Source organism: Mustela lutreola, chromosome X (assembly GCF_030435805.1).
Source record: "Mustela lutreola isolate mMusLut2 chromosome X, mMusLut2.pri, whole genome shotgun sequence".
NCBI classification, from domain to species: domain Eukaryota; kingdom Metazoa; phylum Chordata; class Mammalia; order Carnivora; family Mustelidae; genus Mustela; species Mustela lutreola.
In genome coordinates, this window is record NC_081308.1 from 106,291,602 (window position 1) to 106,315,228 (window position 23,627).

Below are 23,627 nucleotides of genomic sequence, written 5' to 3' on the forward strand. Positions count from 1 at the left end.
TTCACTTCCCAAAGTGTCTAGGTTTGGAGGATGAATTATCTGGCCATCCTTCTCATAATCCAGCTAGTTCCTTTTACTATTTTATCTGGGTTAAAGGTTACACAGCTGTAATTCAGCAGCTTTAATGAGGCTGCAGTAGCACTTCTCTTCCATTTGAGCAGATTATTTCTTGACCATGGGAAGTTGACAGCAAAAGTAACTGCAGTTAGGGTCTACCCATACTTAGTATTTTTCCTGAGCTATTCTTTAGAGGGCAGTAATATATACACCTGAAATGATCCGATTCCAACAAAATATGGACAAAAAGTCCTGTTTTCATATGCATGAAAATCAGAAACATTTGATGCGCTTAAAGGACATATTGGAACCAATACGATGAGTAAAACTCAAATACCTTTTGCTAAGCAGAAAAGTAAAGAAATACCAAAAATTAATTCATTAAGATTCTGAACATACTTTTTTTAAATTGTAAGAACTGAACTTTGATGCCTTGAATATATAATGATCCATTATAACAATTACGCATAGTTTGAGAATCTGCATATTTTATGCTTTTGTTTTTCCTAATTAATAATTTTGCATGGTTAATAATTTTAATATATTCTTTATCACATAGTTTCCATGTTTATGTGAAATAAGCAATTAAAAATGAATAGTTCTATTCTACCTGCTAAAATATTACTTTCCTCTAAAAAATGAAAATGCTAGGTTTTATCTTATAACTTGAATCTTGTGGTAATATAGAGCTCTAGTATTTAGAATTAGACGGTTTCTTAGAGATTGTGTAATAAATTTTATGTCATCAGTAGGTAATTTGTTAGCTCCTAATATCAAAATTCTATCGCCTATGTTTCACATTTTGGATTTCCTAATGTAATGTTCTCTTTTTAGAAAAGGTGGACAAGTCCTATTTTCAAGAGAAGATGAGTTTTAACAGTTTTGAAGGATCTAAAACTTGTGTACCTGCAGACATCGATAAGGATGAAGAATTTATAGAAGAGTTTAATAGATTAAAAACTTTTGCTAATTTTCCAAGTAGTAGTCCTGTTTCCGCATCAACACTAGCACGAGCTGGTTTTCTGTATACTGGTGAAGGAGACGTCGTTCGGTGCTTTAGTTGTCATGCAGCAGTAGATAGATGGCAATATGGAGACTCAGCAGTTGGAAGACACAGGAAAGTATCCCCAAATTGCAGGTTTATCAATGGCTTTTATTTTGAAAATACCGCTGCACAACCTACAAATCCGGGTATCCCAAATGGTCAGTATAAAGTGGAAAGCTACCTGGGAAACAGAAATCATTTTGTTTTAGACAGGCCATCTGAGACTCATGCAGACTATCTTTTGCGAACTGGGCAGGTTGTAGATATATCAGACACCATATACCCGAGGAACCCCGCCATGTGTAGTGAAGAAGCTAGATTAAAGTCCTTTCAGAACTGGCCAGACTATGCCCACTTGACCCCAAGAGAGTTAGCTAGTGCTGGACTCTACTACACAGGTATTGATGATCAAGTGCAGTGCTTTTGTTGTGGTGGAAAACTGAAAAATTGGGAACCGTGTGATCGTGCATGGTCAGAACACAGGCGACACTTTCCCAACTGCTTCTTTGTTCTGGGCCGGAATGTTAACATGCGAAGTGAATCTGATGTTGTGAGTTCTGATAGGAATTTCCCAAATTCAACAAATGTTCCAAGAAATCCAGCCATGGCAGATTACGAAGCACGGATCATTACTTTTGGGACGTGGATATACTCAGTTAACAAGGAGCAGCTTGCAAGAGCTGGATTTTATGCTTTAGGTAAACTTCATTATAAAACCAGGCTAATAACTTACTTTCCAACTATTCTAGTGCTTTTTAAAAGTAGATTCCTTTAGCCCCTTGAACTGGTAAATATTTATGTGTAGGCTGGCATGATTATATCAGTATTAATCTGCAAACCCTTATGTTGAATCTGCAGTGTAACCACTACGTTTAGGGGAGAATGACTACCATATTGTGACTTATGTTTACCTTTATGTGATTGTTTTTTTGGAGAAGGATGGCATGCAAAAGATGATAGTTCTCTCTGAGACAATGGCTCTGACCATAATAATAACTCTAATTTATTGAGCTCAGTCATGTATTACATGTATTATATGCACTCTTTCTACATATCATAAAAAGAGTTAACATTAAAGAGTTTAGTATGGCTGATATTAAAATTGATATCTGCCTTTTGTACAGAAACTGTATATTTGAAAGCTGACCTATATGATGCTTCTTGCTTCAGATAAGCACTTCTCAAAGGGACTGCTGTAAACGTGTCAGGAAGGACCATTGGTGTGATGGCTTCCAGGAGTATTAAGAAAAGTTACACCATTATATATCTGACCCATTTATTTTAGGATTGAGTTGTACCAAAACACAAATTATTAGTTATTTCAGTATTTTATTTACGTAGTCTCCTATAGCAATCTTGAAGGCTTGTTTAGTGTCATGTAGCTATAATAACCTTAGAGAAACTTACTTTGTGTTTTTGTTAAGCTGAACTTTACTGTTGAAGTTCCACAGTTTGAAAAAGTGTAGTATTGGTGGCCCTAAATGACATGTTATAAAGAAGTTAACAGTCGTAATTTTTTACATAAAAATTGGGCATGTAAAATACCTCAATTAAATCAGTGAGTTTACTATACATTTCCTCCTCAAACAATCATATCTTTTACTTAGATATGAATTTGAATATCTTCCTTGAAGCTGTAAGATTTTCATGTAATTTAGAAATGATTAATTTCATGGTGTGAAAGGGGGTATTTTTTCATAAGCTTCCAGTTGCACAAATACATGTATTTTTACTTGTGTCTTTTCTTAGGGGAAGGTGATAAAGTAAAATGCTTTCACTGTGGAGGAGGGCTAACTGATTGGAAGCCCAGTGAAGACCCTTGGGAACAACATGCTAAGTGGTATCCAGGGTAAGGTATTTAAATGTTTATTCAGGAACAGGCAAGTTAGACATTTGCGATGGGAAAATCTTGAATAACTTTTCACCTCAACTATTTTTGCCTTCACCATGGCTTGCAATTCACACCAGGTTTATAAAAATGGGGTCACCTACTTTATAGAAAAAAAAAAACCCTAAGCCTTCTCTGGTGACCAAAGCATTTGTTGCTTATGTGTTGTATCTATGACATTCAGATGATTCTATTTCTAAACAGCAAATTAGGAATATATAGTTTTGTTGTTGGAAGTGGGTTCTTTTCACAGTGGGCACAAGAGAGCCCTTGTTGCCAAGGATTTTTCCTAAGAACCCATCACATCCCCTAGCAAATAGTTCTGTGTCTCACTGATTCTAAGACATACAGTTGTTCATATTTTCAGATTTTTGAAAAGAGGACACATCTAGTGGTGGGTCATAATTTAATTGGCACTCATGACACATAAAATAATCATGCTTCTTATAATCAGTGGCATCTTAAAATAATAATGACATACTCTAAATGTCTCTTTGTCATCTTTAAAAATAAAGTATACATATATGTAGGTGGTGTAGAATTTTTGGCCTGCAAAAGAGTATAACTTAAAACTTAAGAGTGATTGTTTGAAAATAAACCTTAAACCTAAAAAGCCTTAAGAGGAAAGGTTGAAAGCCCAAAAAATTCCTTCACAATGTACAGTTGGTTAATCCTTTAAATAAAATTTAAGATTAACTATTTGAAAAAAATTTTTGAATCTTAAGGCAATAATGTAATAACTTGTTTAAAAGTTGAAAGTTCTCACGTTGGTATTTTTTGCCTCACTAAGATTAGCAAAGTAGCGTAACAAAGGGAACCTTTTTTTTTTTAACTTTAAAATGACAGTTGATAGGGAATTGGATAACATTTCATTTTGCAGCTTCTTAGAAATGCCAAAAAGCACGTTCATGGAATTAAGACCATGGAGATTATATCTTTTCTTTATACTTTACTAATTTGTCAGATACCAAAGTTTAACCTTCTTTTAACCTTCTTTTAACTGTTTAGGTGTAAATATCTGTTAGAAGAGAAGGGACAAGAATATGTAAGCAATATTCATTTAACCCATTCACTTGAGGACTCTATGGTAAGTCACATATTGTAGAATACCTAATTTTAAATATTTAATTTCTTTTGCAATGATTTCTTGGTGTAAAAGTCACAGTATAGTATCTTAAATTAATAATGTACAGTGAGCCTTAAAGAGGAGATCTTGAAGAATGCTTGTTCTTGACCTGAAGCAGATTTGTGAAAAGGGAATCACCATGAGCTGACTCATTCAGTGATCACCGTAAACAAAAATGGGCTTGAAGAACTAAAGTACTTAACCCCTCAGCTTCTGAAATTACTTTTGTGTAATGTGTTTTATACTCATAAATAGTTGTAAACTTTTCATAGACATTATTTTAAAATCTCAAAAACGTATCTAAATTGACAGTGCAGCCTGGGGTGGCCAAGGTATCGGCACCACATGGGAAGAGCCATGGACTAGAATGGAAGGCCTGAGTTGCCATTATGGCTTTACCATAACTCTCTAGCCTGGATGGAGTTGCTTTATCTCCCTGATAAAGACGCCTCAGCGTCCTGTCTGTAAAGGGAATGGATTGGGTTAGATGGTCTGTTAACTTCTTTCTAGCTTCATCATATTATGCCTCTTGCAAACTCTCATATGTTAAATTGGAATAAAGCCAACTTATAAATTCATGATTAGTATAACTTTTCAAATTGAGGTAACTGCCTTCTACCAAAAAGAATTCTAACTTATAATCCATATTTCTGTTTTAGGTAAGAACTGCTGAAAAAACAACATCATTAACTAAAAGAATTGGTAAATACGTTTATTAAAATAAATACACTTTTATTTTTTTAAGATTTTATTTATTTATTTAACAGACAGAGATCACAAGTAGGCAGAGAAGCCGGCGGGGGTAGGGGGTAGGGAAGCAGGCTCCCTGCTGAGCAGAGAGCCTTATGCGGAGCTCTATCCCAGGACCCTGAGATCATGACCTGAGTTGAAGGCAGAGGCTTAACCCACTGAGCCACCCAGGTACCCCTAAAATAAATATACTTTTAATCCCATTGCTAATTTATTGCAGTTGTTATTTATAGGGTGGAGACATAAGGCTGTTCTTTCAAGGTAATTAAGGTATCTTTATTTAAGATGAGATTGCTATAAAGCTAAGAATTAATGAAGTGCCTATAAATTTAAGCCAGATATTTATATATTAATAACATTCATGTGACAAAGGTAACACTGTACATTAATTGTACTGGAAAAATTTTCAATGACACTAAATCATATTAAATTATAAGTTATATAGTTACATATATAAAATTATATTAATTATACTTAAAAATAATAAATAAAATTTTAAGAAACGACATTCCTATGGAGGTTGGGCAGTTAGCTTTTCTAAGTTCAGAAGCAGCAGCTGTCCATTTGGATCCAAATGGCTGTCTATTGCCATTTCTGTTAAAATCAAAAAAGGAAGAGGTAAGTGTATTTTTGTCCCAGGTGCTTCTTGAGTTAGCCGGGATCATGAATCCAAAGTGATCTGCTAATGTGCCATCACCATGATCAGCTCTACCTGCTTCCTTATCCCATGCCATCTTTGTGCATCCCCAGTTTCTTCGCAGAGGGGCATGGTTCAGTTTATCTCCTGTTACATTATAGAGAGGTAGAGGTTTTTATCCCGAAGATTATTAACTCATCATAAACATGTTTAAAAACCAGAAAGATACTGTGTTAAGCAGAGATGATACCATTATCAGATGAAGAAACACAGATGAAGAAACACAGTCAATGAAGTTAAGTGACCTGCCCACAGTTACATTATGAATCATTAATAGAACTAGGACTGTAAACAGGGTCTTCTGAAACCTACATCACACTGTAGATATTGTTCTCAACTTAGGTATCATGTTTCAGAAATAGTAAAAAATTTTAATTTAGAGTATGTCTGCTGGCTCCACAGCTCAGGGGTGAGAGCGCTGGTCTTGTAGAATATGTCTGCTAATTCCCCACTCCTTACAGCATCCTCTAAGGGTTACACGAGAAAACTATATATAAGCATAAATATGCTTAAGAAGGAGAGCCACTTTGATAATGTTTGATACAGGTTTTGTAATGGGCATAAGTACTAAAGTTTAAGAAACCACTTATTCCAGCCTATATTTTTGAAACTATCCACAAATGAAGATTCTATAACATTTCTTGGGGCGCCTGGGTGGCTCAGTCGTTAAGCATCTGCCTTTGGCTTGGGTCATAATTCTTGGGGTCCAGCCCCACATTGAGCTCCCTGTTTGGCAGGAAGCCTGCTTCTTCCTCTCCCACTCCTCCTACTTATGTTCCCTCTCTCACTGTGTCTCTCTCTGTCAAATAAGTAAATCTTTTTTTAAAAAAGATTCTGTAACATTTCTTGATAGTAATCACCCTAACAATGTATATTTTTTTTTAAAAAGATTTTATTTATTTGGGAGAGAGAGAGCATGAGAGGGGAGAGATCAGAGGGAGAAACAGACTCTCTGCTGAGCAGGGAGCCCGATGTGGGACTCGACCCTGGAACTCTAGGATCATAATCTGAAGGCAGTTGCTTAACCAACTGAGCCATGCGGGTGCCCTATACTGTACTTACAATGACTACTGCGACTCTTGCTCTAGTTCAGGATTAATGTTTTAAAATGGACATGTAATTCAGATAGCAAAAATTTCACCCTTACAAACTGTACACTTTGGTGTTTTTTAGTATATTCACAGGGTCATGGAACCATCACTGATATTTAATTGCAGAACATTATCATAATCTCTAAAAGAAACTGTGTACCCATTAGCAGTCAGTCACCACTGCTGCCCCTTCACCCTCAAGTCTAGCCAGACAACTACCAATCTATTTCTGTCTCTCTGGATTTACCTATCCTGGACATTTCATATAAATGGGATAATAATACGTGGCTTTGAAGTTCATCCATGTTGTGGTACTCATATGAATCCTTCCTTCTTTATTATGGGGGGAAAGTTTTCCTTTGTATGGGTAATACCACGTTCTCTTTATCCATTCATCAGTTGATAGACATTTGGGTTTCCACTTTTTGGCTCTTATGAATGATGCTGATGCTGCTGTGAACATTCGTGTGCAAATTGTTGTGTGGACAAAGGTTTTTAATTCTCTTGAGTATAGATTTCAGCATGGAATTGCTGGGTTATGTAGTAACTCTACATTTAACCTTTTGATACATGGCCAGTTTTCCAACAGGCTGCACCATTTTACATTCTCACTAGCAGTGTAGAAGGGTTCCAGTTTGTTTCTCCACATTTTTGTTAACACTTGCTATTGTATGTCTTTTTATTATGTCCATCATAGTGGATGTGAAGTGGTATCTTACTGTGATTTTGATTTGCATTTCCCTCATAGCTAATGATGTCAGGCATCCTTTCTTGTGCTTGTTGGCCATTTGTATGTCTTCTTTGGAGAAGTGTCCATCGCCTTTGTGTGTTTTTCAGTTGGGTTATTTATGTTTTTGTTACTGAGTTATAAGAGTTCTTTGTATATTCTAGTTCTTTACATGTAAGTCCCTGTCAGATATATGATTGGCAAATATTTTCACTCATTTTCATTTTCTTGCTGGTGTACTTTGACGTATATAAATTTTTAATTTTGATGAAAACAATTTATCTTATTTTTTTGTTGCTTATGCTTTTAGTATTATATCTAAGAAACCGTTGCCTAATCCAAGGTCATTTATGTTTTCTTCTAAGAGTTTTATGGTTTTCTCTTACATTCAGTTCTTTGATCCATTTTGAGTTAGTTTTTATATATGTGTAAGGTGGGGGCCCTTTTAATTATTTTTCATGTGGATATCCTGTTGTCCCTGCTTTTATTTTTTAGCAGAATAACCTTGAGATACCTACAGAATATCCAAATTGGTGGGTCTTAAAATCTGGAACTCACGTAAATAAGGGTAAAATTGTGGTATTGGGGGGAGTATCCAGAGAGATTGTTAAAAAGGGGGAATCAGTGAGGGAATAGAAGGGAACCACCAGTGTCTAATCAGGTGAGCAGAAGGAGCCAGCAAAACAAGCTGGAAAAAAAATCAGACAGTAGAACCAGGAAGGAGTGATGTCCAGCTGACCTCTGGACATATCCACCTAGAAATCTCAAAAAGCAGCTCAAATTCAGCATTTCTAAAAATCACTCAGACTGAACCCAGTCCTGTTCTTTTCCCCCCAAGCTGGTTAATAGTTCCACAGTTCACAAAGTTGCCCAGTAATTTGAGTCATTTTAAGCTCTTTGCTTTCCTTAATCCCTCTATATTTAATTAGCCACCAGGTCTGATGAATTCAACCTTTATAATATTGTCAAAAATCACTGGTTCTGCCCTAGTTTCTGCCCTTATTTCTCATTCAGTTGCTTTAGTAGTCTCATAAATGGTCTTTTATCTGCATTATAACTTCCCAACATATCAAAGATCTTAAGTTACTTTCTTACTTCTCTTATTACTTACCATGTAATATTTCTTAAAATCAAATCCCTTTCCAACTTCTCTTTTTAAAAAACATGTATTGAAGTATAATACACATAAAATAAAATGCTTAAAATAGACTAATCTTAAGTATTTAAGTCAGTGAACTTTAACACGCATTTACCTGTGTAGTGATTAGTCAAATCAAAATATAGAACTGGGGGTGGGGGCGGCGCCTGCGTGGCTCAGTGGGTTAAGCCTCTGCCTTCAGCTCGGGTCATGATCTTAGGGTCCTGGGATCGAGCCCCGCATCGGGCTCTCTGCTCAGCAGGAAGCCTGCTTCCTCCTCTCTCTCTGTCTGCCTCCCTGTCTACTTGTGATTTCTGTCAAATAAATAAATAAAATCTTTAAAAATATATATAGAACTGGGGGCACCTGGGTGATTCAGTCATTTAAGCATCTGCCTTTGGCTCAGGTCATGATCTCAGGATCCTGGGATGGAGCCCTAGAGAGGGCTTCCTGCTCAGCGGGGAGTCTGTTTCTCCCTCCCCCCACCCCCCCACCACCCACTACTGCTTGCATGCTCTCTCTCAAATAAATAAATTAAAATCTTTAAAAAAAAATAAAAAGGTAATAGAACATTCCCACCATGCCAGAAACTCCTTCAGGCCCCTTTCCCAATCAATATCTACCCCAAGCTATGTTCTGACTTCTGTGTTTTTAAGATTTTATTTATTTATTTGACAGAGACACAGTGAGAGAGGGGACACAAGCAAGGGGTGGTGGAAGAGGGAGAAGCAGGCTTCTGGCCGAGCAAGGAGCTTGATTCAGGGCTTCATCCCTGGGATCATGACCAGAGCCAACCAGAAGCCCCACCATAGATTAGTCTTGAACATCCAATAAACGTAAACATACGGTATATTCTTTTGTCTCTGGTTCATCATTATGATGACGTTTTGTTCATCAGATCTGTGAGATTCATTATGTTGTCTGTGGCAGAAGTTCATTTTTCTTATTGCTGTGTAGTGTTTGAATATACCACAGTTTACTTACTCATTCACCTGGTGATAGATGTTCAAGTTGTTTCCAGTTTGAGGCTCTTACAAATGACACTGCTATGAATATTCTTGTGTATATCTTTGGTGGATCTTTTTTTTTTTTTGTGGACCTTTGTACTTATTTTTAGTACTCAAGTAGAATTGGTGAATCAGAGGGTGTAAGTCTCCTCTTTCAGCAGTTCCATTCATAACCTGTATTTCTACTTCGAGTACCGTTGAGGTGAATTTCTGTTCATTTTGTTTCCTTATCTAGTTCACCCCCCTCGGCTGCAGAAACTAAGTCTCAGAGTTAGGAAGCTCACACATTCAAGGTCACAGACTCCAAATTCCCCCCATTTCCCATGATTTTTCCAAAATAATTGCTAGTGACTTGGGAAAGACATCTACTCTTCAGTATGTAGGTTAGCTGTTAATGAGTACAGTTGATTTGGAAAAAAAATCTGATTTTTGAAGCACTTAACTTTATCTTCTCAGTTTTACCTAATCTTGCACTATTTCTTTAGTCTTTAAAGCATCTAATCTCGGGGTGCCTGGGTGGCTCAGTGGGTTAAAGCCTCTGCTTTCGGCTCGGGTCATGATCCCAGGGTCCTGGGATCGAGCCCCGCGTCGGGCTCTCTGCTCAGCGGGAAGCCTGTTTCCTCCTCTCTCTCTGCCTGCCTCTCTGCCTACTTGTGATCTCTGTCTGTCAAATAAATAAATAAAATATTAAAAAAAAAAAATAAAGCATCTAATCTCAATTAATAGTGCTACAAAATAATACTGTATTGTCAATGATTATAAGATTCTGATTATTCAGTGCTTAAGTATTTTAAAATCTTCCCAGAGTAGCTTTGATTTTTTTTTAATTTTCTTGCTGCGTACCTTTTTCTTCTTAACTGTACTTTTTTTAAAAAGATTTTATTTATTTATTTGATAGATCAAAAGTAGGCAGAGAGGCAGACAGAGAAGTGGGGGAGGCAGGCTCCCTGCTGAGCAGAGACCGATGAAGGGCTCTATCCGAGGACCCTGAGATCATGACCCGAGCTGAAGGCAGAGGCTTTAACCCCCTGGGCCACCCAGGCGCCCCTTCTTAACTGTACTTTGCTGTTGAGTTGTGTTAATGAAAATAATTGTTTAAACTCTGTGTTCTTTTTCCTCACCAACTTTTATTTCAGATGATGCCATCTTCCAAAATCCTATGTTACAAGAGGCTCTACGAATGGGATTCAATTTCAAGGACATTAAGAAAATAATGGAGGAAAAAATTCAGACATCTGGGAGCAACTATACATCACTTGAGATTCTGGTTTCAGATTTAGTGAGTGCTCAGAAAGACAATACACAAGATGAATCAAGCCAAACTTCATTACAAAAAGGTATGCATGGCTGTTTTTATTTTTAAAAAGCAAGAAAAGCCTAATAGTACTTCATTATGGATCATATCTTATATGATTGTGACCCATTCATTTTTTTCCTTCTCACATCCCCCCTGGCATAAACAATTTCTTTTAAAAAACGTTCTGTTGGGGCGCCTGGGTGGCTCAGTGGGTTAAAGCCTCTGCTTTCCGCTCAGGTCATGATCCGAGGGTCCTGGGATTGAGCCCCAATCGGGCTCTCTGCTCAGCAGGGAGCCTGCTTCCTCCTCTCTCCTCTCTCTCTGCCTGCCTCTCTGCCTACTTGTGATCTCTGTCTGTCAAATAAATAAATAAAATCTTTTAAACAATTTTTTTAAAAAAATGTTCTGTTATAGGCACCTGGGTGGCTCTCTGTTGGGCTTCTGCCTCCAGCCCAGGTCATGATCCCAGAATCCTGGTATCAAGCCCCCATGGGGCCCTCTGTTCGGCTGGGAACCAGCTTCTCCTCCCCCTCTGTCTCCAGTTCTGCCTACTTGTGCTCACTCTATCAAATAAATAAATAAAATCTTTTTAAAAAAACTTCCTGCTAATAAAAAATTCAAAAAAAAGTCAAAATTGGAGAAAACAGTACAGTGAACCTTCATGTACCCATAAATCAGATACAGTAATCATCATCAGTTTTCCAATCTTGCTTCATTTTTTTCCCCCAACATTTTTTGCTGTGGTATTTCAAAGAAAATTCCAGGTATCACATATATCATTTGCCTATAAATACTTTAATATATACCTAACAGATAAAGATTTTTTTAACTTAAGGCTGTCGTGTTAAGCAGTAACTTAAACTATGCTCAGAGTGCTCTAACAGAATACCATAGACTTAAAACAACAGATACTTATTTCTCACATTTCTGGGGGCCAGGAAGTCCAGGATCAAGGTGCTAGCATATTTGGTTCCTGATGAGGACACTCTTCCAGGCTTGCAGATGGCTGTTTTTTCTCTGTAAAGGCAGAGCACTCTGGTCTCTTTTCCTCTTATAAATACACTGATTCCATGGAATATCTGTCTGGCTTAGTAGAGTATGTAACTCTTGATCGTGGGATTGTGAGTTGGAGCTCCACATTATGTGTAGAGATTACTTAAAAATAAGGTCTTTAAAATAAATGAAAATAAAAATACATACATACGTGTATACATACATACATAATAAAGTGAAGGAAAGAAATAAAAGAAAAAAAGGATACCGATTCCATAATGAGCAGGTCCCACTCTTATGACCTCATCTGAATTTAATTACCTGCCTCCCAGAGGGCCTGTCTGTGAGTCCCATCACATTGGGTGTTTAGGGCTTCAACATAGGAATTTTTGAGTGGATACATTTATTCCATAACATACTGTTACCACACTTAACAAAATTATCAGTAATTCCATAATATCATTTGAATGTCAGTTGGTTTTAATTTTTTCCATTGTCTTGAAACATTCATAACAGTTGATTTGTCCGAATTGGTATTCAGGTAAGATCCACTAGTTTAGTAATTTTATTTTATTTTTGTAATGATTTACCTATTTATGTTAGAGATAGTGCTGGGGGAGGGGATAGAGGGAGAGGGAAAAAGAGAATCTCAAGCAGATTCCCCACTGAGCATGGAACCTTTGCAGAGCTTGAGCCCATGACCCTGAGATCATGACCTGAGCCATAAGGGTTGGATGCTGGGGTGCCTAGGTACTTCAGTTGGTTAAGCATCCAACTCTTTGTTTCAACTCAGGTCATGATATCATGGGTTGTGGGATCAGGCTCCGTGCTGGGTTGGGAGTCCACATGAGGATTCTCTCTCTCTGCCTTTCCCCCTTCTGTCTCTCTCTAAAATAAATCTTTTTAAAAAAAGAAAAAAAGAGTTGGACACTTAACTGACTGAGCCACCCAGGCATGCCTAGTTTATTTGATTTATGTAGGTGTGGGTTTAGATAAAGAACAATGAAGGCTTTTATGATCATGTGTGGAATCTGTACGTTTTGCAATTGAAATGGATTTAGAGTGTTCTGCAACTTTTCATGCGATGTAAACCTGTAAACACACCATATTACTAAATAGAGCTTGAATGAGTGGCACCCTGGTAGTGTAAATCATATATGGAAAGTATATTAAACTTTTTTTTTAAATAGACTCCACGCCCAACCCAGGGCTTGGACTCAGAACCCTGAGATCAAGAGTTAAATGGTCTGTTGACTGAGCCAGCCAGGTGCCCCTAAAAATTGCATTAAATAATGTGCAAGGGAAGCATATAAACTCCTTTTAGGAACAAGAGGTGTAAGAGCCTATTCAGCCAGAGCAGCCCCATCCCGGTAGAACTGCCATTTTGTTGTTTATGCAGTAAAAGGTAAAAAATGTAAGTTCCTGGGGTGCCTGAGTGGCTCAGTGGGTTAAAGCCTCTGCCTTCGGCTCAGGTTATGATCCCAGGGTCCTGGGGTCGAGCCCCGCATGGGGCTCTCTGCTCAGCAGCAAGCCTGCTTCCCCCTCTCTTTCTGCCTGTCTCTCTGCCTACTTGTGATCTCTGTCTGACAAATAAATACATAAAATCTTTTAAAAATATATAAGTTCCTTCTTTAAGGATGAAAGCAACTCGGGGTACCTGGGTGGTTCAGTGGGTTAAGCCTCTGTCTTTGGCTCAGGTCATGATCTCAGGTTCCTGGGATCGAGCCCCGCATTTTCCGCCCCCCTCCCCAACCCTGTCTCTCTCTGCCTACTTGTGATCTCTGTCAAATAAATAAATAAAATCTTTTTTTTAAAAAAGGATGAAAGCAACTCTTTGATGTTTGCTTGGCAAACTATGAGTACATTTCAAACTATGAATAATTTTGGGTACTGAGGTACGTTGTTATAGTCATTATTCTTTGAGCTCTTGACCACCTCTCGCAAAGGTTGAAAATTCTCCCAGTGCTAATAAATCTAAAAGTTTACTTTTTTTTTACATTAAAGACCCTTTTGGAACTCCTGGCTGGCCCAGTCAGAAGAGCTGGTGACTCTTTTTTTTTTTTTTTTTTTTTTTTTTTTAAGATTTTATTTATTTATTTGACAGAGAGAGATCACAAGCAGGCAGAGAGAGAGGAGGAAGCAGGCTCCCTGCTGAGCAGAGAGCCCGATGCGGGGCTGGATCCCAGGACCCCGAGACCATGACCTGAGCCAAAGGCAGCGGCCCAGCCACTGAGCCACCCAGGCGCCCCGAGCTGGTGACTCTTAATATCGGGGGTTATAAGTTCAAGCTCCACATTGAGTGTAGGCTTTACTTAAAAAAAATAAAAATTAAAATATGAATATACCCTTTTGATCTTTAAGTTAATTCCAGTGCTTCTAAAACATTCAGATAATTAATTGGTCACAAAACAGTATAATAGTGATTTTTTTAAGTTATATCGGTTGATATAAAACATTCAACAGAAAGCATACTGTTCTTTTCCTAAATAGGCATTTATTTAAAACCTGTAATAGAGGCGCCTGGGTGGCTCAGTTGGTTAAGTAACTGCCTTTGCCTCAGGTCATGATCCTGGAGTCCAGGGATCAACTACTGTATTGGGCTCCCTGCTTGGTGGGGAGTCTGCTTCTCTCACTGACCTTCTCTCCTCTTATGTTCTCTCTCTCTCTCTCTCAAATAAATAAAGCCTTAAAAAAAAAAATAAAACCAGTAATAGCTTCACTTATCCTGGCAGTGGTAAAATGAACCACTGACTTGGTCATCTTTCTACTACAATAGAAATACAAGTGACCGTATCATTTTTCGCATCTAAACCACAACTCAAGTTTGACAATAAGGTGTTTTTATACCTAAAGGTATTGTCAGCAACAGGATGATTTAGTGGGTTGCAATAGGAAGAGAACAAGGGGCAGAGTACTTTAGGGAGTGTCTGTTTTCTACCCAACAGGAGTCGATGGGCATTCTTGTTACCAGAGAGCCTACAAACTAGGATGGTGTGGGAAGGAAGGCCTGAGCAAATGGCAGCCTTCAGAAGCAGGAGTTGGAATTCATCAGTTGTCTCCTTGGTCTCATTAAATTGAGAGGGAGGTTAACTGATACAGGCTATCTTCTCACACCAGGGCTACTGCCTATTCCTCTTACCAAGGGCTGATGAGTAAAGACTGGCGCTAAGACTCTTAATTCTATCCAGAAGAGAAGATGGGCCTAACTGAGGTAAAGTGGGTAGAAGTTATTAGAAAAACTACACTGTTACTGTTGCTTACTGAGAAATCCTAGATTCAGTACTAACTTTATCCCAATGGCTATGTGACAGAGAATAGCCCAGTAAATGATCTTCTAAAAATAGTATATGATAGAATATTTATTTCTTTTTAAAGGTTACATAGTGTGCTGGGGCACCTGGGTAGCCCAGTCGGTTAAGCATCCGACTCTTGATTTCAGCTCAGGGTTGGTCAATCTCAGGGTTGTGGGATTGAGCCCCTCATTGGGTGCTGTGCTCAGTGGCCAGTCTGCTTGAGATTCTTTCTCCCTCTCCCCTCCCTCCCACTCACGTGGTCACTCTCAAATAATTTTTTTAAAAGTTGGGGATACCTAGGTGGCTCGGGTGGTTAAGTGTATGGCTTCAGCTCAGGTGATGATCTCCAGGTCATGGGATCTAGTCCCACATTGGGCTCCTAGTTTAGCAGGGAAGTCTTCCTCTCCCCCCCCCCCCAACTCTTGCTTTCTCTCTGTCTCTCAAATGAATAAATAAAATCTTTTTTAAAAGAGGGAGTGCCTGGGTGGCACAGGTGGTTAAGCATCTGACTCTTGATTTCGGCTCAGGTCATGGCTCGGGGTCGTAGGATTGAGCCCAGCATCAGGCTCTGTGCTCAGTGTGGAGTCTTCCTGTTTCTCTCCCTCTGTTCCTCCACTTGCTTATGTACTCTCTATCTCTTTCTCAAATAAATAAATTAATTAAATACTAAAGAAAGGAAAGACAGTGTAAGGGGAAAGGTACCATAGTAAAGGATGTAGAATCCAATAGTTACCGGAAGATTTGAGTGAAATAAAATTGTCAGAGGTAAACTATTAGTCTCAGGGGGTGAAATCTATGGCCAGAACCTCACCATGTCAAGTAAGTTGCTGTACATAAGGCTGAAATAAGGTAGGAAAAATCAGTAACAGTGTTTGGTAGGCCTGGCATTTCATTCCACTGTGCTCTGTAAAACAGAATCACAAATCATCAGAACCAAAATGAACCTGAAAGATCATATAAAAACTTTCATTACTTAGGGGCACCTGGGTGGTTCAGTGGGTTAAAGCCTCTGCCTTCAGCTCAGGTCATGATCTCAGGGTCCTGGGATCGAGTCCCACATCGGGCTCTCTGCTCAGCAGGGAGCCTGCTTCCTCCTCTCTCTCTCTCTCTCTCTGCCTGCCTCTCTGCCTGCTTGTGATTTTTCTTTGTCAAATAAATAAATAAAATCTTTTTTTAAAAAAACTTTCATTATTTCAGTAAGAAAACTGAAGTATAGATGGTGGTGTTGGCAATGATCACTCAGCGAGTTGAGAATAAAAATCAGTTTTCCTGACAGGTGGTCCAGTGTTCCTCTTTAAAAAAAAAAAAAATGTTTAGGGGCGCCTGGGTGGCTCAGTGGCTTAAACCTCTGCTTTCGGCTCAGGTCATGATCTCAGGGTCCTGGGATCGAGCCCCGCATGGGGCTCTCTGCTCGGCAGGGAGCCTGCTTCCTCCTCTCTCTCTCTGCCTGCCTCTCTGCCTACTTGTGATCTCTGTCTGTCAAATAAATAAAATCTTTAAAAAAAATGTTTAAAGTGAACAGTTCAGTAGTGTTAAGTACATTGACAGTTGTGCAGCCAGTCTCCACAACTCTTCTTATTTAAACAACTGAAACTGTCCCCATTAAACAACACATCCTTATTCCTCCTCCCCCAGCCCAATAATCGCCATTGTGCTTTCTGTCTCCATTAAACTTGACTCTTCTAGGTCCAGTGTTCATTTTTACTCATTGGAGCATCACATCTAAAAGTCATGAATAAATTTCTTTTTTTTTAAAGATCATATTTATTTATTTGACAGATCACAAGTAGGCAGAGAGGCAGGCAGAGATAGAGGGAGAAGCAGGCTCCCTGCTGAGCAGAGAGAGTCTGATGCAGGGCTCCATCCTAGGACGCTAAGAGGCTTAACCCACTGAGCCACCCAGGCGCTCCCATGTGTAAATTTCTTAATTATTTTCCTCCTTATGGGGCATCATGAGTATGTACTTGATTCTAACTTTCTTGGTTAAATGCTTTCATAGGAGACAAATCAGTGTAGAGTGCCATCTCTTTAATTCCATTGTTACTTGCACCCCATCTGCCTTTTCCCTGTCTGTGTACCTAGTCTTATTCCCCACTCCACCCCCAGTCCCCTAAATCCATCTTGTGAACTCATCCTTCAAGGTTCCACTTAGAGGTCATTCTCTGAAGCTTTCCCCAGTTACCCACATTAGAGTCCGGAGCTCCCTCTTCTCTATGTGTGCTGCTATGAGAGCATTCGTAACATTGTTATGGTTTTCCTTTTCTGTCCAGCACCTCAGACGAAGCTTCTTGAGGATGGGTGCTTTATCTTATCTCCGGTGCAGTCCACGTTTGAGCTTACAGGAGCTTACAGTTTTGATTATGCCCATGAGGTTGCTTTTTAAGAAGAAAGAGATTAAATAATACTTCCTCTCCACCCTGGTCAGGCATACCTTTCCAAAGCACAAATCTCCTGCTATCTCTCTCCAGGTTAATACCCTTTACTGGCCCCCAGGACCCTTAGGATCAAGTCCAAACTCCTTTAGGTGGGTTCCCAAGTCTTCCATGGTGGGGCATCTGCTGATATTCTGTAGCCTCAAGTCATGCTGTGTCTCCCCAAGGCTTATCCGTGTACTTGTAGTCCTGGTTCTGTCTCTCCCCTCGGAGCCTGCCTGTACCGTTTCCTCTGCCCAGAACACTCTTCTCCCACTGCCTCTGTCCCCCAGGGTCCCCCCTCCATCTTTCCTAGTTAACTCCTCCTCCTCTTCTAGGACACAGTTTAACTATAATTTCTTCCAAGAGGCCTTCTGTTTATGTGTACATGCACATTTACACCTTTCCTGTGTTCTTTATAATATATTGCAATTACCCTTATCATTACCTTCTATTATAATTTCCTGTCTACTTGTGTTTCTCACTTGTTTATGAACGATGAGGGGCCTAGGGCCTTTGTATTTGCTAGTTGTTGTATCTCAAGTTCCTAAAACCTAGTTAAGTGTTCAGTAAATATTTGTTGAACAAAACTCAACCACTGTTTCCCAAACTTGTTTTCAAACAGTGTTCTGGGGCACCTGGGTGTCTCAGTGGGTTAAGCCTCTGCCTTTGACTCAGGTCATGATCTCAGGGTGTAGCATCAAGCCTGAAATCGCATTGGGCTCTCTGGGGAGCCTGCTTCCCTCGAGCTCTCTGCCTGCTTGTGATCTCTGTCAAATAAATAAATAAATATCTTAAAAAAACAAACAAACAAACAGTGTTCCCCAGGATGTTAAAGGGGATGCCATGAAAAGGGAGCAAAAATTAAAAAAAAAGGAACTCTGTAGTTAAATGTGACTTTCTAAGAGGGGATATGCACTGTACTGTACTTACAGGGGAGATGAGGGGATATGACCTGTACTTCATAGCATTGGTTCCCAAGCCAGTGTGTGTAATTCCAGAAATTGTTGTTGTTGTTGTATAAAACCATATCTTCTTTATTTTGCATATTTTAATTTTGGAACAACAACAACAAAAATACCCAGAAAGTTTAGATTTAGTAAATGGGGCATAGCAGTCGATCATTTTAAAAAATGCCCAAGTGCGCCCAAGTTGCTCAGTTAAGCATCCAACTCTTGGTTTTGACTCAGATCATGATCTCATGGGTCCTGTGATGGAGCCCCAGAGTGGCTCCCCACTCAGTGGGGAGTCTGAAGATTCCCTCCTGCTGCCCCTCCCCCACTCTCAGAAATAGATAAATACATTTTTTTAAAAAAATGCCCCAAGTGATTCTCACGTGAGGCCACATTTGGAAACCACTGGTCTACAAAGATTGTTAAAATATGTAATGCCTTTAGAATAGTGCCTGGCACGTAATAATAAGTGCTATGTTACTATTAACTGCTGCCATTGTTGGTTGTTGTCATTATAGTTCTTTTTTTTTTTTTAAAGTAGACTCCACGTGCAGTGTGGAGCCCAGCACAGGGCTTGAATTCACAACCATGAAATCGAGATCTGAGCTGAGATCAAGAGTGGGACACTTAACCAGTTGAGTCACCCAAGTACCCCTGCCATTATTGTTTTGTTTGACCACGAAACACATTTTTGTGATGTATTTGTTAACACCTCAAAACCTAGTTTGGGAAAGGCTGAATTAAACAAGTACTTTAGTGCCACCTACATGCTGATGTTACCCAAATCTCTTTTTCTAGCCCTAACTTCTGATCTCAAGACGTGGCTGTCCAATGACATTTATATACAGATGCCCTGCAGACACCTCCAAAACAACTTGAAAAATGCCAAACCAATATTTCCTTTTGGCATCACCATCCCCTTGTAGCCACACTAGAAATCTTAAAATCAACTCTGGTTCCTCTTTTTCCTTATCCCTCACATGTAGTCAGTCACCAAATCCTAGTAGTCCCACTTCAGAAGTGTCCCTCACATCCATCCCTCCATTTCTTTTTTTTTTTTTTTTTTTTTTTTTTTTTTTTTTTTTTTTTTTTAAGATTTTATTTATTTATTTGACAGAGAGAGATCACAAGTAGGCAGAGAGAGAGGAGGAAGCAGGCTCCCTGCTGAGCAGAGAGCCCGATGCGGGACTCGATCCCAGGACCCTGAGATCATGACCTGAGCCGAAGGCAGCGGCTTAACCCACTGAGCCACCCAGGCGCCCCATCCCTCCATTTCTGGAGTAAGTCGTGCCCTTTCCATACGTCACTTCATTTTACCTAATCCTGGCTTCTCCGCCTGGCAAGTTGTTGGCCATGTTTAAATGTCACTCCACCTCTTTCCCCGTCCCCCACACCCTGCAGCTGCCAACCTGAGAAGCTTTTCCCACTTCATCTGAACAGAAGAACTGGTTCTCTCATCTCATCCCCGAGCACTTTGTACATGACTTGATTATAGCACTTACCACTTTGTTTTTTTTTTTTTTAAGATTTTATTTATTTATTTGACAGACAGAGATCACAAGTAGGCAGAGAGGCAGACAGAGAGAGAGGAAGAGAAGCAGGCTCCCTGCCACGCAGAGAGCCCGATGCAGGACTCGATCCCAGGACCCTGGGATCATGACCTGAGCCGAAGGCAGAGGCTTTAACCCACTGAGCCACCCAGGCGCCCCTAGCAATTGCCGCTTTGTACTTTGTGCTTCTCTCCATAGCCTCAGCTCACGTCCTTCTCTAGCCCACGAGCTGCTTGAGAGCAGACTTCGTGCGTGAGTTGTCCTATCTCCCGGCCCTCGCCTAGCACCTGGCACACAGTAGGGGTTCTCATTGTTTCAGTACATTTCAACAACTAAGAAAGTAAAAATTAACACATTTCTTTTCTCTTTGTGCAGAGATTAGTGCTGAAGAGCAGCTAAGGCTCCTGCAAGAGGAAAAGCTTTGCAAAATCTGTATGGATAGAAATATTGCCGTGGTTTTCATTCCTTGTGGACATCTGGTCACTTGTAAACAATGTGCTGAAGCAGTTGACAAATGTCCCATGTGCTACACAGTCATTACTTTCAAGCAAAAAATTTTTATGTCTTAAAAAATTTTATGTCTTAATCTAACTCTACAGTTCGGCGCATTATGTTCTTGTCATTACCCTGATTGAGTGTGTGATGTGAACTGACTTTAAGTAATCAGCATTGAATGCCATTAGCATTTGCTACCAAGTAGACAAAATGTAAACTACAGTGTTCTAGTTCATAATCTAAAATTTGAATTTCTGGATTTGGAGAAATATTAGATATATTGTATATCCTTTTTTTCACTCTTATTTAATTGAAATCTAGACTAAGAAGCATCATACTGTATAACTGATCACAATGTGTATTTGTAGTACACTAACTTAGTTTCTAAGTGTAAGTGAATTAATCAGCTGAATTTTTCATTCTTTTCATAGAGGCTTAACAAATGGAGCATTCTTTGTAAACGTGGAGATTAGAGTTAATCTCCCCAATCACATAATTTGTTTTGTGTGAAAAGGAATGAACTGTTCCACACTGGTGGAAAGATAGAGATTATTTTTAGATGTTTGTCTTTGTGTTTTAGTATTTTGTCCATTCTGTTTTAAAATTAGACACACGTGCTTGGATGGGTGATTGTAAAAAATTATTTTGCCATTGTTAAAAGGGTATTTAAGGATAGAATACCGTCTAGCCAACATGTACTGACATGGAAAGATGTCAAAGATATATTAAGTGTAGGCTGAAGTGGCAAAACACTGTGTATAGAATGAGTCAGATGAAGGTGTGTGTGTTTTGTATATGTATAGAACAAAAGATTTGGATCGATAAAGCACCAAACTGTTAAAGTGTGGTTTCTCTTGGTGGGGGGAGGGTAGGGCCCAGAGCGGGGGGGGGGGGGGGGGGGGGGGTGTGTTGCAGGGGCCTTTCACTTTCTACTTTTTTCATTTTGTTCTGTTTGGATTTTTGTAAGTATGTATTAATTTTGTAATCAGAATTTTTAGAAAGTATTTTACTGATTTAAAGGCTTAGGCATGTTCAAACGCCTGCAAAACTACTTATTGCTCAGCTTTAGTTTTTCTAATCCAAGAAGGCAGAGCAGTTAACCTTTTTGGTGCCAATGTGAAATTTAAATGTTTTTTTGTTTTCCTGCTTTTGTGGATGAAAAATATTTCTGAGTGGTAGTTTTCTGACAGGTAGACCATGTCTTCTCTTGTTTCAAAATAAATATTCCTGATTTTGTAAAATGAAATATAAAATATGTCTCAGATCTTCCAATTAATTAGTAAGGATTCATCCTTAATCCTTGCTAGTTTAAGCCTGCCTAAGTCACTTTACTAAAAGATCTTTGTTAACCCAGTATTTTAAACATCTGTCAGCTTATGTAGGAAAAAGTAGAAGCATGTTTGTACACTGCTTGTAGTTATAGTGACAGCTTTCCATGTTGAGATTCTCATATCATCTTGTATCTTAAAGTTTCATGTGCGTTTTTACTGTTTGCATAATTAAGATGTATATAGGACAAAATGTCAAGTCTTTACCTAAATTGTTTTGTTTCCTTGACTAGTAATAGTAGTAGGTACTTCTGAAATAAATGTTCTCTCAAGATCCTTAAAATCTCTTGGAAATTACAAAATATTGACAAGAAAATGAGAATACTTGTTTAAATATTAAAAAGAAAATAAAACTTGAATAAGAGTCAATAGAGATTAAAAAATAGAAGTTTAAAAGTGCTTCATACAACACCCAGGGTTTGCTTTAAAGATTCTTAAACCAACCTGTCAATAGAGGTGAGTGAAGCATTTTACTGCAGAGAAACATTTGAGGGTGAAACTTAAAAATCCTATTTTCATTGTATTTTCTATGAGAAAGAATATTGTCATGTTCTCCTCACCTCTGTGGATGACTGTTTTAAGTGACAGTCATTTAAAGCATTGTGAATTTAAATGAGAACTTTTCAAATTAAATAATGACCTCCCTGGTTGGGGGGGATGTCTTGTTTTATGGTGTAAACCTTTGCACTTCCACTTAGGTTTAGTTAAATGTTCATTAAGTTAACTTTTACTTATATAGTCTATGCTTTGAATTTAAATTACAAGGGGAGAAAAGTGTTAAAGGTTCTTAAATGTGTTTTCCAGAACATGTCAGCTCCAAGTCAGGTAGTTAATTCAATCTAGTTGTTGGCCAACGACTGAATTATTTTAACATAAGGCTTTTCCTGTTCTGGGAGCCTCAGTTCATTAAAACTCTTCTTTTAAAACTTGAATGTTTAGAGTTAAGAAAGACCTTTTTTCTCCCCATGAGTTGTGAAATGTAATGCATGAAGCTGATGTGGATAACAAGTTTATTTTAAGAATTGTTTAGAAATGCTGTTGCTTCAGGTTCTGAAATCACTCAGCACTCCAACTTCTAATCACATTTTTTTAAAGACTTACCAGTGTTTGTCTGTGTTCTCACTATAAAAAGCACTGGATCCTTTCCATCTAGTTGTGCAAAAAATGATTACTTGCAAGGTCAAAATATAACCAGATCCAAATCTGCGCCTCCCCCTTTCCCAAAATAGTTCTTCGTATCTACATGTAGACATTCCTTTTCTGTTAGAAAGTTCACTTTAAAGATTTCCAAGTCACCACCTATTTTACTACATTTTAGTCATGTGAAGAGTCAGGTTGTTTGGTAATAAGTAGTTCTCTTTATTCATAATAATTTGGTGTGCCAGTCAAAAGCCTTGTTTTAATTTTTGAAAAATGGGTTTCATGTTTATAAAGTACTAAACTCCAGTTTATTAATTAACAGCTTTGTATTGCCTTTCCTGCTAGGTTTGGGTTTCTTGGGGTTTTTTTCCCCCCTTTGGTTAAGGGCTAAGATGGGGTAGGGTGTGTGTGATGGGTGTATATAATGGGATTTGGCCCTGCCTAACTATGATCTTTTGTTTTTGTGGTTACATTATTTAAATTTTGGTAGGCTTTTTTTTTTTCCTGCATTTATTTGAGTGGATAAAACTGGTATTTTGAACTCTGAATGGAGACTACCACCGCAGCATTAGGTGCGTGTATTGTACTCTTTAGGCCCAAATCATTGTTTTATTTCCTGATTCCCCGGGGGTTGAGTATGA

General features: G+C 38.7%; 1 protein-coding gene across 6 annotated transcripts in view; it reads left to right on the forward strand.

The window, feature by feature from the left end:
* The window catches only part of XIAP (X-linked inhibitor of apoptosis), a 54,999-nt gene extending 33,584 nt beyond the window's left edge, over nt 1–21,415 (forward strand). For 4 of the 6 annotated variants that reach the window (XM_059158739.1, XM_059158740.1, XM_059158743.1 and 1 more), the window contains 6 exons: nt 892–1,800; nt 2,852–2,951; nt 3,999–4,077; nt 4,776–4,818; nt 10,663–10,863; nt 20,399–21,415. In XM_059158739.1, the coding sequence (XP_059014722.1) occupies nt 924–1,800; nt 2,852–2,951; nt 3,999–4,077; nt 4,776–4,818; nt 10,663–10,863; nt 20,399–20,592 (1,494 nt within the window). In that variant the 5' untranslated portion in view covers nt 892–923 and the 3' untranslated portion in view covers nt 20,593–21,415. Of the gene's footprint in view, nt 1–891; nt 1,801–2,851; nt 2,952–3,998; nt 4,078–4,775; nt 4,819–10,662; nt 10,864–14,933; nt 15,044–20,398 lie in introns of those variants that run through there. The other 2 variants (XM_059158745.1, XM_059158741.1) reach the window with 2 other exon arrangements.
* Nucleotides 21,416–23,627: the final 2,212 nt, after the last annotated feature.